Source organism: Channa argus, chromosome 16 (genome assembly GCF_033026475.1).
Source record: "Channa argus isolate prfri chromosome 16, Channa argus male v1.0, whole genome shotgun sequence".
Lineage (NCBI taxonomy): Eukaryota > Metazoa > Chordata > Actinopteri > Anabantiformes > Channidae > Channa > Channa argus.
Window position 1 is genome coordinate 16,334,463 of NC_090212.1, and position 19,650 is coordinate 16,354,112.

The window sequence follows — 19,650 nt, forward strand, 5'->3', positions numbered from 1 at the left end:
GCATTGTTTAGTGTGCAGGATGGGTTTAGCATGCGCCAGATAGTCTGTAATGCATCCATGTCCATTTGTAATAAAACCTCAATTAGTCCACTAATTGGTCAATCCTGTCCCCTTGCTGCCCTGCTCGGAGACATGGCCGCACTGTGACTGGGATACATTTAAATGACGTCACGCATGTTTACCTGCTCCATTATCCCTGTTGTCTATTTTTTTAGTTTCTTTTTTGGGGGGGAAATAGAGCTACGTGTCAATCAAGAAAAGTATTCTAGTGGCACATCAATCATTTAACCTCTTGGAAACTAACAGTTTCGAATTTTTCAATCATTGAAGCAGGAGGATTCATCATCACTCCCTCCTGCTTAACTATTAAAACACAGCCATGCTTCACAGGTGTGCTCACATGTTTTCCACATTTATGTAGAAGACCCTGCTGCAGAGTATTTGATAGACACCATCACAATACAACACTACAAATGGGGAGATTATCCTTTATCCGTTCGTCACGTTGTGACCTACCAGTGTAGGTGCACCAGATTTCCTTAACTGCCGTTTTGTACAAAAGCTGTGGAATGACAGGGCAGTGAGAGGCTCAGTCGCTTTAAAATCATATTTCCGTGCAGGGCAGATGTGCCTCCTACTCAGCAGTAAAAATAAAACCATTTGCGATAGAATGACCCAATGTACAGTTTTATGTTTATGTGGACACGGGCGATGTGAATGGAGATGAGGGTGGACTGAGTGGGGGTAAGCCTGGTGGATATATCAGGATTTAGATGCATAAAATAAACACAAAAAAAACTAAACTAAAATCTACCTGAAAGATATAAATGTCCTGCACTGATGTGCACAGGTTTGACACAGAATACAAAGCAGGTTCTTATATCATCACACCGGCAAACCTGAACTATACAATTTTACAACAACACTGACACTTTGAAATATTTTACAGGCAAACTGTTGTAGGACATACTGTAGTTTATTTTATTGCTGTGAATATTACACCTGAAACAATTAGTTCATTCATTCCTTTAGAGAAGAAACATCTACCGTTATCAAAAATTGCAAAAATGTGAATGTTTTCTGGTTTTATGCACTTCTTTGACTTGTACCACTTCCACTATTTGCCAGCTTTCTATGTATTAAATATCCAATCATGAAAATAATCTGTTGACGAATCAACTTTGAAAATTATTATTATCACAGCTCTAATGCAGTAGATGTGTTGGTTTCAACTGAAGATCCTGAGAAAGGATGCCAGGACAGACACACACAACAGCTTGATAAAGTTTATCAGGTCAGCTGCTGGTGATGAGACATACTCAGTCATCTCGTCCTACACCATGTGACGTCCCTGTCTGCCTGCTACAGTTTGTCCCGTTTGTTCCTGAAGTACGACTGCAAATGATGGAGAGCAAAGGACTGCATCAGCAATGACTTGTGTAATAAATGATTCAGACCCCCAGGGGTGTGGAGAACAAGCAAGGAACAGCTAAAGAGGAGGAACCAAAGATGAAGGAAAGGAAGGGACAAGAGTTAGAGGGAAGAAGTTAAAGATACTGGATTAAAGGTTAAGTAGGAGACAATATAGCGGGTGAGACAGGGGAGAGGACAGAGCAGAGGCTGGAGCAAAGGTAAATTAGTGGAGGGGGAAAAGAAAAAGAGGGCAGGAGGAGATGGAGGGCAAGGTGGTTCTGACATAAGCTAATAGAGAGAGTGAGATGCCGGCTTTCAGGTTTAGTCCACAGAGACCCAAGCAGAAAAATAGAACAAGAATTGTTACCCACAGTGTCTCCCCTAGTGCTAAAAATGTCTCTGTATTAGTGTCCAAAAGGCTCCAGCTCCAGTCTTACATCAGCATCATTTAAAGAAGAAATGTAGGGATCATTGTATGTAAAATAAAGTGCGCAGTAAAGTAAATAAATCATGGCTTGTTCTGCTCTGCTCAGCAGAACAGCACGCACAGCTCTCCACTACATCTACACACCATGAAAAAGTAATGGCAATTAAAACATGCAAATAACTCAAAGCTCCATTAGGAGTGTCAGTATTGATTTGGTACAGATTGTAGACAGATTATGATGTGACAAAGAGAAAAAAAACATAGACAAAAATAAATAAATGAACATATTTAAAAAAAAAAAAAAGACTGAAATCTGTGACAAATCCTTTCTGAACTATTCGGGGCGCTGCTTCCAGAGGAGGCAGCGAGAGGACAATTAAAGTACAACTCGCTAAATGTGCACACGGTTCTGCCGTATCTGCTCACATCTTGAGACGTAGAGGGGAGACGGATGCTTCTGGCCTTTTCAAAAGCATAGGATGTGTGAGGAGCAGGAAATAGGGGTTGGGGGGGGGGGGGGGTTTGTTGTTTGCATGCACCCCGCTGAGCCGTCTACAGACGAGTAGTTCAACAAGCTCAGTGCGACTGTAGCACTGCGTGTGTTTTTACACTGCTAAACAATAAACCAATAACTGTGTTGAAGGCTTCGTATGGATAAGACTTATTCAACAGTGAGTTATTCTGCTTTAATGCCGTTTCTTTTTCCTCAGAGTTGCTGCATTCAGCAAATACGGGGTTAACGACACATTTAATATCCTTATATCTCCTAGAGATTCTCTTGTATAGTTACTTTATACAGATCGATGCAGAGGGACCTGATAGGCATGAATCAGCATGTCTCTGTGTGTATTTACTATCACACGTACTGTACAGAAAGGGTCACGTGCCAAAATACACTCCCTGGCCACTTCATTAGGTACACCTAATCTACTGCAAGCCAATGCAGCAGCTCTGCCAATTTTTCTACTTTTATGAAGTTATAATATCCCCCAATAATGACACGTTACACTTGGGTGATAAGTCACAATCAGCTTGTGTGAGGGTGTGTTTTATTCCTGATTCAACTTTTCCTTCATTGTCATTTCACTCTTGTTTATTATTTTAAAAGGTATAAGTCTTACTTTCATATCAAAATTAGTTTACAGGCAAGGATTTTTTTTTCATCCAAAACTGTAAAGTGAGTTTAAATGCTGCAGTTTGTAACTGACTTTTTTTGGGATTTTCACTACTATCAGAGCAGAGATATGGCTCACGTGTGCCTTGTGTACATCAAATGAATATTGTTTCCTCAGCTATACATCAGAAAAAGGAAAGTTCATTTACAATAGCTAAATAATGTGACTTTAAAGTCGGTCTAAGGTTTGACTTTCCTAAGTGATGCTGCAGAAGCAGTCATTTGACATTCATTCACTTGTTCCAAACATACTTGTCCACAACAACTTCCTGTCACTTCTGCAATGTGACCCATTTTCAGCTTCCTGTAGTACAAGTACAAGCTTTCCTAAATACTCCTCTGTTTTTAAATGCTTTTACTGCTGATCTCTCATCCCCTCCTTGACTCCAGTGAAAGCCCCATGACTTATTCATAATGATGGATTTTCCCTGTTTACAGTCCTTTCCAACAGTCAGCGCTTACTGGTCCCACAGCATCCAGCTACATACATGCCTGAGTCACGGCACAGCCAGTGTGACCTGTCCTGAAGTGCATCCACTGTTGCCTTTATTTACACACTTCCTCCAGACGGTCTGAGCTTCTGCTAGATGATCTCACACCCCGCAGCTGCTTGAATACCAATCAGATCGATGCATATTCTCTTTCCAATCTCCCTCAAAGAGCAAAACAGTCCAGTATTTATCTCATGCTGCTTAGGAGAAGCTGCACAAGTGCACGCATGAACACAAAATGTTTAGGCATTTGAGTAAGGACCCAAGAACCTGGAGAACAAATGTTGCTGATGCAGACGAAAAAGGTTACAGGTCAACGTCACACAAAAACAACTGGACAAGACTGAAATATAAAACTTGTTCTACAATCAGAGAAGCACAAATATTCAACTTTGAGCGTGTCAACTACCAAGAAACACATCCAAAAATGCATCAATGGTCATTTTCTGGCGTTTCTCTAATGTTCAACTTCATTCTATTGCAGCCTTGACCAGATCTCCCTTAAGTAGGCAAAAGTAAAAAGTAAAGAAAAGTAAATGAAATGAAATTGCTGGGATCAATAGAAAAGACTCTGCACACCTTCCCAATGTGGGAAGAGCTTCAAACGTTTGCTTCTTCACATATCAGTTGCCTCTGCAGTCTTCAGAATCAGTCAATACTTGAAACGTAGCAGGGGGAGAAAAAAAAAGTGTAATAAAAAAAAGCATGTTTCCTTCTCTGTTCCTACATCGTCTCCTCCATTTTCTTCCTCTCACTAATGCATTTGTGTCATCAGGGAATTGGAGAGGATAGTGCGAGCTAACGAAAATCCACAGCGATGGAAAACATCACTCTTAAACACTTAACACAGGCAGGGAGAGGTTAAAGCTTTAAAGAAGGTGATTATTTTTTACACCACCAATACTTTCTGGAAAAAAGATGCTTAGCAACAAAACACACAATATTCTTTGAAACAGTATATGAAGAGTAAGGGCCAGATGGAAAATAAGGTGACAAACGTTTATTTTTTTAAAGACTCTAAAAGCATCTAGGAGTACATAATTGGCCCCAGTAATAAGTAACCCTGAAAGGAAAAACATCACAACCTTTTTAGGAGTTTTCCGATGAATTATTAAAGGCCACATCAGTAACAACTGGGGCAGTGCCACAGCTTCCTGAAAATAAATAAGTTACTAACCAATACATTTAATAAAAGCCGCCTAGGTAAGCTGTGACTTTCTGTTGCTGCCATTTCTAGTTCCCACAACAGGATGACAAACTAACCTCACACTTGCTCACAAGTTGAGCGAAGGGAGGGGCACGATAGGCAAAAGCCTTATCTGTCATGTGCGAAGCAGGGGAGGGTGGACAAACTCTCACACAGATGCACAAACACACTCGGCGCTGCCATCGTGACCCCGGTACCTTGCAACTGTCTGAAGCGTCCTTCCAGGATGGAGTTGAAACAGATGTTGGAGGTGCTGTAACTCAGCCAGCGCGCTCTCTTCATGCTCTTGGCCGAGGAGGGGGATGAGACGAGGGGGGTGGGTGGAGAGTGAGGGTGAGACGACCTCTGACGTCTGGGGGTGCAGGAAGAGGATGAGGAAGATGATGAGGACAAGGGCGAGTGTCCTGCAGGAACCACGGTGAGCGGGACATGCAGGAGCGTGCCGTTCCTCTCCAGGTGGTGCTCGTGCTCCGGCTGCTTGTTGCCGCTTCCCCTCGCAGCCTTCTTGACTTCAGTTTTCTGGGCCCGATGAACCGGAGGGGTGCTTTTGCTCCTGATGCTGCTCACCCCGACCCGCACGGGGGCCTCTTTCTCCGCCGGGGCATAAGGCCGGCTGCTAGCCTCCTTGGTTCCTCCGCTGATGCCCCGGATGGCTGTGGTCTCCCTGCTGCTGGCCTTCAGGCTGATCTTGATCTCTCTGAGTCGGGGTTGGCTTAGAGGGGCAGCACGCAGCAGGCATGGGCTGGTCATCTTGACACCGCCAAATAACAACAACAAAAACGCACAGCCTGCAGCCTACAGCCTGCAGCTGGCAGAGGAGCTTGGCACTCCACGTCTCTCCTCTTCTGTCTCTTGGCTCTCTGTCCTCCTTTCCAGATCCCTCTCGTGCTCACTCGTGCTCCCTCCCTCCTTCGGCTTCCTTTTTCTTTCTCACTCTCTCCTCACTGCTGCTGTAATGATGCTATTCCTCCAGTCTAGAGCCCCATCCATGCATACAATATGTTTCATTACGTCCAGGTGCTCCCCTATCGTCCTCCCCCTACCCAACACCCCCACACAGTCGGGACATCACTGATCAGTGATTCCTGTGACAAAAGTCCATCAAAAAAAACTGTCTATCATAAAAGGAAGCTGTCTATTTTTTACGGGTTTATGTGAAGTAGCAAGTGTAGTGTAAATGGCAAAAACATTCAGCACTTTTATTGGGTTTTTAAGGCCGTGCTGGGCGGGAAATTGTCCACACAAGCTATAAATCATCAGCGTGTGTCATTCAGAGCTTCTCTCCTCTCCTGCCTCTCACTTTCATCCCGCTCTCCTTCTCTTTCACTCGTCTCTCTCTCTCTGACAGGAAACACTGATTGCATTACAGAAACATCAGTGCAGTAGCACTCTAACACCGTATCACCGACTCCCACACAGAAGCCTTCATCGCTTAAAGAGACAGAAAGAAACGTGGCAAGAGCACCGATCAACAGCCTGTACAGTGGTGCACAATTTGTTATTACACCCCAATATATGAAACCCTTTTTGACCATTTCAGTCAGAGACACCGCAAAAGTGTTTTACAGCAACCTTTTGGTTCTGTCTCACTGCTCTCATCAATCTTAATCTCGGCCACAACAGGCAGTGAAAAAGCTTTTTAAAAAAGCTAAAGAGCTGGATCTTTTTAAAATTCTAATAGAGACCAAAAGGAGAGCGAGTATTGTACATATATACAAAGCGGCAACGCCAATGTTTGCCAACAGGTCTGTTATATCATCTCATGTATGGAATAATAGACATTATAAGCAGTAACAAGAGGCATCATCTGAGAATAGAAACTTTAAATCAAAAAGTTCATCAAATTGACTTTCAAAAATAGGGTTTTTGCCGCAAACCTCAGACGGGGTTTTTGTTTTATACACTGCTACTGGAATTTAAACACCAAGCCGTTTCCTTCTCCACAGGGCAGGGTCTGTGTTTTCCAACCATGTGGCTGAGCTCTCGTGTGTGCAGCTTCACAGACATGAACACGAGTCGACCCTCAACTCCGCTTTTTCTGTTTTGCTTCCTTCCAGTGCAGAAATGCTGCTATTTTAAAACTCACAGGTGGGTCACGGCTTACCAGCTTAGTAGGAAATGCTAGAAATCTCTGCTATGGAAGGCAAGACGGGCAGGGCAGCTGTTCAGATCGGTCAGAGGGGGACATTATGGGAATGTGCAAGTGATCCTAGTTACTTGCAGAGGGTGTGGAGGGTTGTTGGGGTCAGCTGCTGGGGGCGTGTTACAACACAGGAAACACGAACACACAAATACACTCAACAGCACCTGCAGAGCTCTGACTGGAGGTAAAATCAAGGTTTTCCTGTGTCATTTCTCACTTAATTATAATGAAGGTCATTGTTTGAAGGACCCACCCATTTTAAACAGACGTTCATCCTTTCTGTCCTTCTCATGCACTTAAACAGACACTGTCATCTTAAAAATTCTTTCATACTAACATCTCTGGAAGGACAGGACGCAGGCTGTTTACTATGCAGGCACTCACCTGCAAGGGCTTTGATGCGGGAGCGCTCAAACAGCCTGGCAGTGCTGTTGTCATTGTCTAGTTCCTCGTCAGAGAGGTCAAAGCGGGTGTTGATGTGGGTGTACTGCTGCGTGATCTCCACATTGTCAAAGTCTGTGGTGGAAGTCATGGCGGTAGCCAGCGCGGCAGGTGGGCGGGGGCACGGCGGCCGGCGTCGTCAGGAGTCAGACGAGCGTAGGAGATGAAACGGAAGGACCTCGAATAACAGATGTAGCCTGAAACAGAGCAACAGACAGGAAAGACAAACAGTGAGGTTGTCGTTATGATTGATTATCATGATTACAAGCAGATCGGCGTGCGAAGACTAAAACTGAGACGACCTTGGTGATAAAATTATGACAAAAACCAACAAAGAACTTCAAAAAAAAAAAAGCCAACTTTTAAAGTCAGAGTAAAGTCATTCAAAAATATGTTCTGATGTTTGACATTCATGGTACAGAATGATGTGCACTGTGACACTACAAGGCAGACAGCCCAAAATAACATCTAATAATAGATAATAAGATAATTAAAGAACTAAATGTTGCAGCTCTAAATGACAATGAATATATTTCTCACATCGATTGCTCCAAATGACTCCCATTCATTGTGTAACAGTGGTGTGGATAATGAAAGCCAACTAGTGAATTTCTAAGGGTATTGTAGACAAGAACTGATTACATGCAGTCGATCGACACACTTGTTTAAGCCATTTTCCAGGTAAAAACGTCTCAAACTTTGTGGTTAATCACTGAGACTTTGCAGGACAAGAAAAAGTAGCAAACTAAATATCTTTAGGTTTTGACTATTAGTTGGAAAAAAAAACAAGATCGATTGATTTCACTTTTTGCCTTAAAAAGCTGGTAAGATATATTTTTTGGAAAAAACAATTGTTTTTCAAACGGCACCATCTGTAAAGTAATGGGCAGATTCATGTTATTTTAATAATGAAAACAATGATAAGTTGCAGCTTTACAGAGAGGACAAAACGGGGAAGAGTGGGAGCACTGGCTTGCTGTAGTTTGTAATTGGTTGGTAAATTCAATTTACAAATCCCACTGGGGATGGGCTCCATCTATACGTGGAATCAGAAATACATTTTGCCAATCCGGTCAAATCGATCTAATCTCTGATGTTGTACAGATATATTTTTACAAATAAATCAAATGTGTGGAAACTTTCTAAGTGGCCCCACAAGCTCCAGTGCCCCTCATAATCTCCATTTTGTGTGTGACACTTTGCTCAACTGTCACACTACGTCTGTAAATTCTTTGTGTGGAATGGCGGGTGAAGGGTAGCCGCTCTGATAGCTCTATCTGGGTTCAGCATAGCTCTCTTATCATGCTGCACAGGGGGAGAGCAACCCCTCTGTACTGCAGAACATGACGAAACTGCCTCCTTTTGAATGATGCAGCTCACGTAGTTTAAACTGCAAGAGTGTGAGTGTGTGTTTGCCTGCGTCCGTTTGTAACTATTTGTGAGGAAAAACAGGTGAAGTTGAAGCACAGCAGGGAGTAAGTTATGTTCATACTGTTGAACACAAAGCACCGGGGTTAAGGATCGTAGCAGAATGTATATACAAACAGTAATTGTAAATACATTTTAAAAAGTGCTTTATTAACAGATTTAACTGAGACTAATCAAAAAGGCTATTTTTGAAAGTAATGGAAAACACCCTCAAGTAATTTATGAATAATTGTTTGATTTCGCACATGCTTTAAATGCTACGTTAGTGGCATATTTGAAATGTACTGCAGGGGAAGCATAAAGTTACTTAACATGAAAAAAGCTAGAAGGGTACTTTAAATTGTATTTAAATACAGTATTTGAATAATTGTACTCAATTACTCAATGTCATTTCACCAACGTTGGTCTGGTCCCCCGGTAGAGGCCCACAGTAATGCACAATGGCATCCTACAGGTCTCTCTCCTCCTCCTCAGTATCAGTCCTCTGCAGAAAGCTGTTATCGGCACCGAGATGCTCCACCCACCGCTGGGGATCCCCTTATCACCTCCCACACAACCTGGACAGGACTACTGCACAAACCCTCTTCACACACCGTACAAAGCTGCCAGCTCAGCCGTATAAAACCTAATAGACTCTAACCGTGTCCGTGGTCTGACTGACTGCTCGACTTAGCAGTCAGACAGTCCACAGTAAATGAAGTGTGTGAGCTGAGACGTATGCTCTGCGATGCTGTACTCAGCTCCATTTAGTGCTGTACAAAGACCAGCAGACCTTATAAGCAGAGCTGTGACAGAAAGGCCACTGCCTCCATTAACAAGTGAGTGTCTGTCAATAGAGACTTGTCCCCTTGTCCTTGAGCACGACGCAGAACCTGGGTCTAAAGACCAAAAGTAATACACTTACTCATGTCAAGTGTTGGGCTTCCCTCATTTAAATAATGCTGAATGTTAAAGTTTAAGTTGACTGAATCATTACAGTGTAACATCTGGTACAGATGCAGACGTCAAACAGAACTGTCCTCAGTCATTAAATAAAACACCTGATTGTGGCACTGCCTAAAAATGAAAAATTACACGATTAACTTTTTCGAAGTCGTCTACTGGGAATTACAAATACTTGTGCCAAATTCATAATCTGGAGCCTACATTTGTACAAAAGCTCGTGCCAACCCATCTAAAATTTGTTTGCACATTTCCGTAGGGTCTGAAATGGCTGACTGGCTGCAGGCATGACCGAAAACAGCAGAAACCAATGAAAATTGTGGGTTTTCACTTTAAAAGGCACGTTCTGTCCAATCAACTGTACAACAACCCAAAGTATGACATTTACAGTGATACAAAAAGCAGAAAACGTTCTGCGTTTGGAACATGTCAAACTTTGGAGTTTGGCAACGCAAACATTGCAAAAAAAAAAGAAAATCACAAATTTGTCATTATAAGTGTTATAGTTGTGAGGTACAAGGGGATACATTTGATGTGAGGTTGATGCAGATAACATATTTTTAAGCTGTTACTGCCCTCCACTGATAAGACAAATGATAATACTAAGCCAGCACTTGTATTTCTTTCCATAACCTGTGGTAGATATAGACCTCGCATGGTCCAGAATATACATGTTTATGGTTTCACATTGGGAACTGATGAGTAATAGCTGCTGGCTAATTTCTAATGTCAAAGGGGATTACAGAAATGTCAGCTCAAAATTTTCCCAGATACTCAAGTGTTGCTTGATCCAAGGTCGAAAACAAATTACATTTCTTTTTGCTGCAAATTATATTAAGGAAACCTGAGATTTGAGCTCTACGGATGCAGCTCTGCATATAATTGTTGCTTACGCACTTGGAATAATGGTTCAGAAGTGTGAAAGAAAGAGTTTCTGGTAACATTTGCCAACATCAATTCATTGTTTATAAGCTGTGGGGGGGAAAAAAGATTGTGATTGTAGTTGCTTGCAGATATTTCCCCAATTTGTTGTTATAGAAAAACCTGCAATTTAAACAAATGTACACAATGTAAACATCCTAACAGCCCTGGTGGATGAATAATAACTTTAGAAACTGTGCTCCCAGCTGTAAGTAAACATGCTGATGCCTCCACTGCACTCTGAGCAGCACAACTCACTAGCTGGCAAGAAGTAAGCACATTATTTTGAGGACTATGGAGTCAGATGGAGAGGATGAAACTGGAGATGGGTGTAGTCAAGCTCTGTGTGCGCGTGTGTGTGTGCGTGTGCGCGTGTGTGTGCGTGTGTGTGTGTGTGTGTGTGTGCGCGTGTGTGTGTGTGTGAGAGAGGGAGAGAAAGAAATTGTAGCAGTTACAGCAGCTGGACTGAGGAGACAGAGGAGGCCTGTGGTCCAGCAGAGAGTACATCTGAGACATGAACACAGGAGATCAATATGTAAGAAGCGTAAGGAGGAGGCTGGATAGAGTGTCCAGCAAAGGCTGTTTTATCCTCAAACGGACAAAATCAATATCAAATTAACCATTATTCATGAATATAAAGGTAAAAAAACAAATGGAGGAAATGAAGCATAAAAACACAGTTGAGCATGATCCATACTGTGCAATGATTATGTGCATACGCTGGGAAAAACACCTCCTTTGATGTGTGAATATTGTTTTGACTGTAACAATACAGAGACTGATTTTGAGAGAGGTTATGTGGAGTTGATAGTAAACTATTCCTGGAGTGTGTTTACACGAAAGCCCCTGCTCCAGACACAGCGACACACTCACACTTGTCCTTTTAAGGGGAATGAAGGGGATCATCTGTTCAGGGCAGGAAACTTTTATTTCTGTAATATGTCTTTTTTATTATATATATATATTTCAAATGTCATGGATGGAATGTGTGTTTTAGGTGCTTTAACAGAGAGAAAAGAGCAAATATGTAATGGTGGAAAGTAAAGTGCTGCTTAGATTACCATCAGTTGTGGAAGGTGGTGGAGGCCACTCTTTACTGCCCTTACTTGACTATTTCCACTTCATTCTACTTTGTCAAACGTACTGTGAATTTCTAAAACAAATATCTCATTTCAATCCTAAACATTTGTCAGCCTTTCTTAATTCCATATTAAGATTTTAGAAGCAAAAGCATTTGAAAACCTTAGAATTCGTTTTTCCAAACACCCCCCACATCACACAAAATCATTTGTGGTACATAAACATTTACCAGCTACATAAATAAAATACTTCTTCCACATTCATTCTTAATGAATGATGTTATTGCGTTGTCCTTACTTAACAGTTTAACTCAGGTAACTTTAACATTTTAGTACTTGTACTTTTCATATTTTGAGTAAGCTACAGTTTTGCATAATTTCTTTTACTTTTTACTAAGTACGTGATCTAAATACTTCTTTCACTTTCCAAGAACATAAACAAATTGAAGCGCAATTTCCACGCGCAATGGTGACGCTATTGAGCGCACTTTCACCAACGCCCCCTGCACAGTTATTGCTGTGCAATAAAGACGGCGACGTGAAAAAAAAAACGGATATTTGTGGTAAAACTCAATTAAAACAAAGAATGATTTGTTAATAAAAGCGCAAATTAGTTTGAAATAAGTGGCACGCTGCTTTGAAAGACGACGTCATTATTTAAGATGGCAGCCCGGTCCAACAAGTGGTTTGTAGGAAACTCGACTACAAACTGTGGCAAACAATAGTAGTCAAAATGGAATGAAAACAATTTAATGAGCAGTGACAGAAACAATTTGGCAAAAGATCAATTAGTTCATTTAACAATTGAGCATTAACTCTGCCTTCATTTACACTTACTGGCTTCTGGACGTTGTCCTGTCCCAAAGTGTTTATCTTCTCGCTGCCAATAAACCAATTATAATCCCATTGAAGCAGCGGGGTCGTGGTCAGTGCGCACGAAGGTCTCCACAGCGCGAGAAGGACACGGTCCAGCACAAGGGACGAGGGAAAGGGGCTGAAGGCGCCGCGCGCTCCGCGGTCATTCCCGAAAGCCAGCAACTGACCCACCCTGCCGGGTTAAAAATAAAGTGGGCTCATGCAGTACATGATCTGTGCGCGCAGGGGACGGGCATTCCACTCAAGAGCTGGTGACTCTAAATGGCAGAGACACTTCTGCTCTCTGCGTATCCCCCACCCCACCCAGCGCAGACAGGGCTCTGATCGTTCCCACTCACCCATCGACCCACCGAGACCCTTTGAGAAATGTCACCTCCAGGTTCAGACGTGGACCCAGTTCTACACAGCCAAAGAAGACACGTTGCCAGAGAAGACACGTGGGACATACAGTATATCTGTAGCCCTATAAGCTGTACAGTACCTAGCTCCTAAAAGCAGAGGGGTCAATAATGAAAAGCTGTGAGTTAAGCTGCTTCACCTAACAGCACAGTGACCCAAAGCATAGAGCTAAGCCAGTATCACAGTGGTTTAAGGACAAGTCCTTGAGTAGCCAAACCAAAGACAGAACCTCTGCGAGGATGCCGGGTAACAGACACAGCTGAGAAAAATGGGTAAAAGTGAGAATCTTGTATAGACTTACCCAAGAAGACCCAGACCTGTAACTGGAGCTACAGGAGCTTCAACACAGCACGGATGGGGATGGAATACTTTTGTAAATGACAAATTTCAGTTTGTGATTTTTAATAAATACATTTTCTTTTTAAAAAAATTCTAAAAACAAGTTTTCACCATGTTGTTGTGGGTAAAAGTGTGGCATCCTCAAAATGACAAAAATCATACAACAAAATTGTTCCGGTTCATAGATATTTTGCAGAACAAATCTAAAAACTACTTTGTAAATGTATTTAGAGTTTGAAAAAAAAAAAAAAAAGTGTTTCTGCACAGGTAGATGTCCCACACCTTTTTTTTTTAAATAACCGTGCTCATTTAGCATTTTTACCCAGACTTTTTTACATTTACCAAAAGAAAGCAAACTTCTTAATTTCTAATTAACTTCTAACTTTACAACTGTTGCTTATTCGAGATATTCTAACATCGCAAAATAAAATGATTGTAAGCATCTGATCAGTGCTGACATTTGATACCCGTCACTACCAAGACTTGGCATTCGCATAAATCAGACACAAAACAACAACCCACAAAAATAAAAAAAAATGTGTATTGCATTCATAAAACCTGACCAAGCACTTTTGCGAAATAACATCCTATTAGCAACAGGAAGTGATGAGTTTACAATAAAATACATTTTCAACACACTCTTCAAAACATAAATAATTATTTTTACACAATAAATGAGCATTTTAAAAAAAATAAGATACAGAATGGGGAATCAATAGAAAAATTGTCTTTCATCGCTATGTGCCTTCAGTACTTTTTCTCTTTGGTTAATGGGAAAAGGGGACATTCTTAGTTACAAATTAAATGCTGAAGAGCAAAAATGAAACCTTTAATTATTGTAAATAATATGGCTTTATACATGGACGCCCATCAGCTTTGACTGAGAGCAGTCCTGCCTTTATAATCAGCTTCTGCATAGTTTCGACACTGTACAAAAACAGTATTGTGCAAGCACCTGTAAACACACCACCATGCTTTGTTCATAAAAACTAATATAAAACACATTCAACAACATTTCAAACAGAAGGCAGGAAAACACACACAACAGACTTTAAAAACATGTGAGAACAAAAGCTCTTATAACTCAGCTTATATAGATTTGTGGTACCACCAAGTACTACCAGGTAAAAAAATCTAAGGTCAGATGTCTGTGTCTGCTTATTTAGCGTCTTGTTTAAGGACATGACAAATTTGCTGTCCTACTGAGTCTCTGACTTATTAAATAAGAAAGTCCCTGAGTTTTCTCATTACCCTCTCTATTTTGCTAGAAAACGATCTTGTTTTCTGCAGAGTGAGTGCTTCTTCTAAAATTTGCAGCACATCAGATACATAGTCTAGAAACTGTATGACAATTACTAATGTGGTGAGGTAGGCTCAACTATACATTTCCCTATGTCAAAAAGTAAGTGCCCACACAGAATTAGTTTTCTTTAAACTATTAGTTATTTTAAAACAGGAAGCTGAAATAATTTGCAAAAAACTATTCAGAGCAAGAAAAATTAAATCATAAAAATTAAATATACCATCCCACTTTTACTCCCTTTTCACTCCTAATAATTTCATACAGTCCTTTACATACAGTATATTTACCTTCCCTTTTGCTGCGGAACTATTAAAAGACATCTGACCTTTCTGCAAAATCAAGGTCACTCAGTGGTTAACATATGCAGTCACTGGGGGAAAGTGTACACACGTGTACTGTAACAGATCAGGACGGAACTGTATGTTAAAATATTTTCTTCATACTTTCGGGCAGGGTTCAACCCATAAGGACAATTCAGGTGTTACTTCATTTATTAAAATTAACCTCACCTGATGTAATCAGATACTTCAATTACTAATAAGTTTGTTCGAACATTTCAACTTTCATTTTACTTTCATCATATCTGTAAAAAAAAAAAAACTGCATAAATAAATTACAATTAAGTTAAGTTTTGGGAAAAACTGCTTCACCCATATCTGGTAGAAGGTGACACTGCCTTCTGTATATAAATGTAATCTCAGGAGTACTGACATGGCTGAGAACCTCACTGTGCCTATATATTTACAAAAATAGAAAAAACACGCAAAGTAAATAAACATGCAACCAAGTGTAACTTCAGATAAACTTTTGACCAACACTTAAACTTCAGTTTAACTGATCTTGAGTAATGACGTTAACAAATTCCTAATACAATTACATTTATTATCATATTAGGAATCCAACACACCATACTATTAAGTGGTTTTGTGGGAGCTTTATGGCAGAGCTAAAAAAAGAACTGAGCTATTTCATCAAATAAATGAGCAGATTAGATTGTGAAACTTTGCAAGCTTGAATGAACCTGGCAAAAACAATGCACTAAATGCGTCACCCCTTATAATTCTCTTAGATTTACAATAAATCTTTGGTAAATAGCAACACGATTGTTAAAAGCATTAAAATATACAAAACAGTTTCAAAATTTAATTAAAAAAAGAAAACATTGAAAAAAAAACCCACCATACTGGTTGGCAATGTAACTGAAAATGAAAACAACAGTGCTCGTAAAAAAACAAAAAACAAAAAACAGATAAATAAATTTCAGGTGCAAATTCAAAGGACAGACTAACTTCGTGACTGAGACAGTTTAGTGTAAGTGCTCACTGCTGATGTGTCTTCATGTGTCCGGTGGATTTATGAGGCAAGGAAAATGTCAAGATCAGAGATGACAGCTGCCTGTTGTCTGGCAACAGTGTTCGAGAGCCGCTGAGGAAAAGATGGAGTTCCCAGGTCCACCTTAAGGAGATACCACAACAATGAAGACAATTATGTACTGTAAAAAGTGGTACTAGAGAATCAAACATTTCCGCAGTGGTCTCTCGTGTGAGCTGGCACAAAAACAATGTGAATCAGTTTTAACATATTAAGATGGTGCCATGAATGGTCCAATGCTTCCAAGACTTTCTCTGTTTTTTTGTGTGTATTAGGCTACTCAAACTCAATTGCAGATACCAGTGATGATCTGCTCAATATTAGACAATTCTACTTTCACCAGTCTTTATACATCCAGAAACTTAGATTGAAATCTTGTTTGGGGAAGCAGCAGCTGTCGATGGATATTAAAGGAGACGCAGGAGAGGGAACCATGCTGCTGAGCTTTGGATTTCACACAATCCTCTCAACAGTTCACCTGGCTATTCTCGGCTTCCCGCCCAACAGAATGGACGAGCTGCTACTTCTGACTACATCAAATATGGACTTTGCAAGTTCTGTCCTCTGCTTCACTGAAACCTGGCTCAGTTCATCTATCCCAGATAAGACACTGGAGCTGTTGGGCTTTCACCTGAACCAAGCGGACTGTGTAATGAAGCAATGAGGGGAATCTGCATCTACGTTAATGAAGGTTGGTTTACTGATGTCACATTTTTAAATAGATCCCGTAGCCCGAACCTACAAATCTTATTTGTAAACTGTAAACCATTTTATTTTCCGTGAGAGCCTTCCTCAATTGTACTGATTGGTGTTTACATCCCACCGCAGGCCAGTAGAATTAATGTGCTGCAGCAATTAGCCCCGAAAATAACCCGCTTAGAGCGGAAACCCAGACTCTATTTTCATTGTAGTTGAGGATTTTAACAAAGCAAATCTGAGCTATGACTAAATATAGACAGCACACAAAAGTCCTGTGGCAACTGTGGAATCTTTCAGATTCTTGGGTCCACTATCTCCCAAGACTTGAGGGGGGAAGACAACATTGACTCTATTCTCAGAAAGACTCAGCCCCTGGGTTGGCGTTCTTTTTTTTTTTGTTGTGTTATTCTTGTTTTTTTGTTTATTCTTTGTTTTTTTTGTCATTGTCACACTGTGTGTATTGTTACTCTTTAAACATGTCCTTGATATGTACCAATAACCAAAGCAAATTCCCCGCATGTGTTAGCATACTTGGCCAATAAAGTGGATTCTGAGACTGATATAAATTAAAAAAAATATGTCCACAAGATACTGTTAAATGTGACATTATAAAAATATAGACATTGAAATGGAAATAAAATAAGGGTTATGAAAAACAAACTAACAAAAACAAAACAAAAAAACACGGATGGCTAAACAGATTGCTTTTGGGCACAAAACATACAGTACATCAGCTAGTGAATTACTTTACAGTAGTCATCTCTCACCTGCAGCAGGTAAACGACTCTGGTGACTTCTTGTCCATTGTGTCTAACTGGCTGCAGAACCCAGCAACTGGGCATCATTTCCCCCCGGATGGCATCCACACTGGGACGAGGCAGAGACTCATCAAACACTGACTGCATTGCCAGCATGCACAGGCCGCCCTTAGGGAGGGAGGGGGAGGGGGTGATAGAGAGAGAGAGAGAGAGAGAGAGAGAGAGAGAGAGAGAGAGAGAGAGAGAGAGAGAGAGAGAGAGAGAGAGAGAGAGAGAGAGAGAGAGAGAAGGGGGGGAGAAGAAGAGAGAGAGAGAGTGAGAGAGAGAGAGAGAAAGGGGGGGAGGAGAGACAGAGCGAGGGGGGGGGAGGAAGAGAGAGAGAGGGGGAGGAAGAGAGAGAGAGGGAGAAAGAGAGAGAGAGAGGGGAAGGAAGAGAGAGACAGGGAGAAAGACAGAGAGAGGGAGGGAGAGAGAGAGAGAAAGAGAGAGAGAGAGAGAGAGAGAGAGAGAGGGGGGGGGGGGGAGGGAGAGACAGGGAGAAAGACAGAGAGAGAGAGACAGAGAGGTGGAGAAAGAGAGAGAGAGAGATATCAATAAAACAGACAGCAAAGCCTTTGATCAGCCAAGAGGCCAGTGAAACAGACACAGATAACCAACAGCTGAAAAGGCCCTGGGCCTGTGCTGTTTAATGCTCAATGTGAGCAACAGTAGTATATAAATAATATGTTTTACATTTTGCAGATAAATATCTTGTCCACTGATTTTTGCAAAACTGGTCTTAATGTCAAAACAAAGCAACTAATGTTGGTTTCACGCCTCACTAATATTGAATTTTCTCCTTCTGTCTAAAGGATTTGGGGTTTAGCTATGTAGCAAAAGCTCACTGGACCTTAAAAAAAAAGGTGCCTAGCAGTAATCATAAGTCAGGCTGGTTGTTGTGCGGCTGTACTTACCTGTTTGGACTCAGTGCTGATGCAGCAAAAATCCCGCGGCTGGCTGAGGTGGCAGGTGGACGGATCTGTGAGTATGTAGACTAAACAGAAATGCACAGAGAGAGAATGCACAAGAAAAAATGGCAAAAGGAAAAAACAAAACAGTTATTGCTAAACAAAGTGGGAATTCAACTTTCTCATTTCCAACATCAGCAGAAAAATGTGTGCTTTCTCTTACATTAAACCCTATGTTTATTTGTAGGAGCAATCAAATATACAAAATAAACTTTGCCAAAAGGTCTTACAGATTGGAACAGAGCAGTGGAGACGCAAAGCACGATTCCCACTGACATTGCATAGGTATTAAATGCAGTCCTCTGCAGGTGTGACTTGGTCATGCAAGACAATAAGCTTGTCAGTGATAGATGAGACTGTTCTGTACTGTACTATAGATAGCTAATGGATGCATTTGCTGGCTCTGTAAATACATTACATGCAAAAATGTAAATAGTTCTGCAAGACAGACAAAACATTTATATAATTATATTCTTGGAAAAATACAAATATGTGCAGAGTAAACATTAAGCTCATTTTGCATAAAATGCACACTGCTAAAACAACAGTAATCTGTATTTTATAAACTGCTACGCTCTGGGATGAGTACTGTTGATTTTATTTTATTTTTGGACAAGTACTTAATGCAAATGGATTAAAACCTTTTTGCTTTCCAATGTTATTCTTTCTAAAGCATTGTTTGCATTAAATCATATGTAACTTCCAGTACTTTTGTGGTTGTTTTGTTATTATTTGTAAAACAGATAGCAATCATATCTGTTCAATACATGTGTTAAAGTTATGAGTTAAGTTATAAAATGTGTTTTCCTTGAACAAATTTAACATTGTTATGTTTAGGATTTATGAAAACCAGTTGAGTACAGTATATTGACTCAGCAGAGATGTTAACTTACCAAGCTGAGTGCTGTCATCTAGTGGTCGTGTCCAGACAGAACGGACTGACTGATTATACATGTGGCTCTTGGACAATTTGCAGATTGTTTTCCACAAGTTGTCCATAGGTCTGTCCAGTTCTCCGGCAGCCAGAAAAGAGTGGACAGATGGACTAGAGGAAGTCTTATAGTAAGCCTGGATACCTCGTTCTTCTCCTTGGTACCTAAATAAACAGACATTTTGATAAACTTAAGAAAAGCCTCAACTTTGAAGGCTACATGGACGTCTTCAAGAGGCAGATCTAAATGTGTACATGGTTGTTGGAGGCAAACACAGCTAATAATAAGACAGATATTATT

At 40.8% G+C, this 19,650-nt stretch overlaps 2 protein-coding genes across 5 annotated transcripts in view; both read right to left on the bottom strand.

Moving 5' to 3' along the window:
• The window catches only part of sptb (spectrin, beta, erythrocytic), a 40,960-nt gene extending 28,087 nt beyond the window's left edge, over positions 1-12,873 (bottom strand). The window contains exons 1-2 of one of the 2 annotated variants that reach the window (XM_067480681.1): positions 12,504-12,873; positions 7,240-7,493 (exon numbers count right to left, since the gene is read on the bottom strand). In XM_067480681.1, coding sequence (XP_067336782.1) covers positions 7,240-7,387 — 148 coding nt within the window. In that variant the 5' untranslated portion in view covers positions 7,388-7,493; positions 12,504-12,873. Of the gene's footprint in view, positions 1-4,909; positions 5,566-7,239; positions 7,494-12,503 lie in introns of those variants that run through there. The other variant, XM_067480680.1, reaches the window with a different exon arrangement.
• Positions 12,874-13,808: 935 nt separating this feature from the next.
• stard9 (StAR-related lipid transfer (START) domain containing 9) overlaps positions 13,809-19,650 on the bottom strand; it is a 39,137-nt gene continuing 33,295 nt past the window's right edge. For all 3 annotated transcript variants that reach the window (XM_067480678.1, XM_067480677.1, XM_067480679.1), the window contains exons 29-32: positions 19,312-19,514; positions 18,365-18,444; positions 17,421-17,579; positions 13,809-16,038 (exon numbers count right to left, since the gene is read on the bottom strand). In XM_067480678.1, coding sequence (XP_067336779.1) covers positions 15,937-16,038; positions 17,421-17,579; positions 18,365-18,444; positions 19,312-19,514 — 544 coding nt within the window. In that variant the 3' untranslated portion in view covers positions 13,809-15,936. The remainder of the gene's footprint in view (positions 16,039-17,420; positions 17,580-18,364; positions 18,445-19,311; positions 19,515-19,650) is intronic.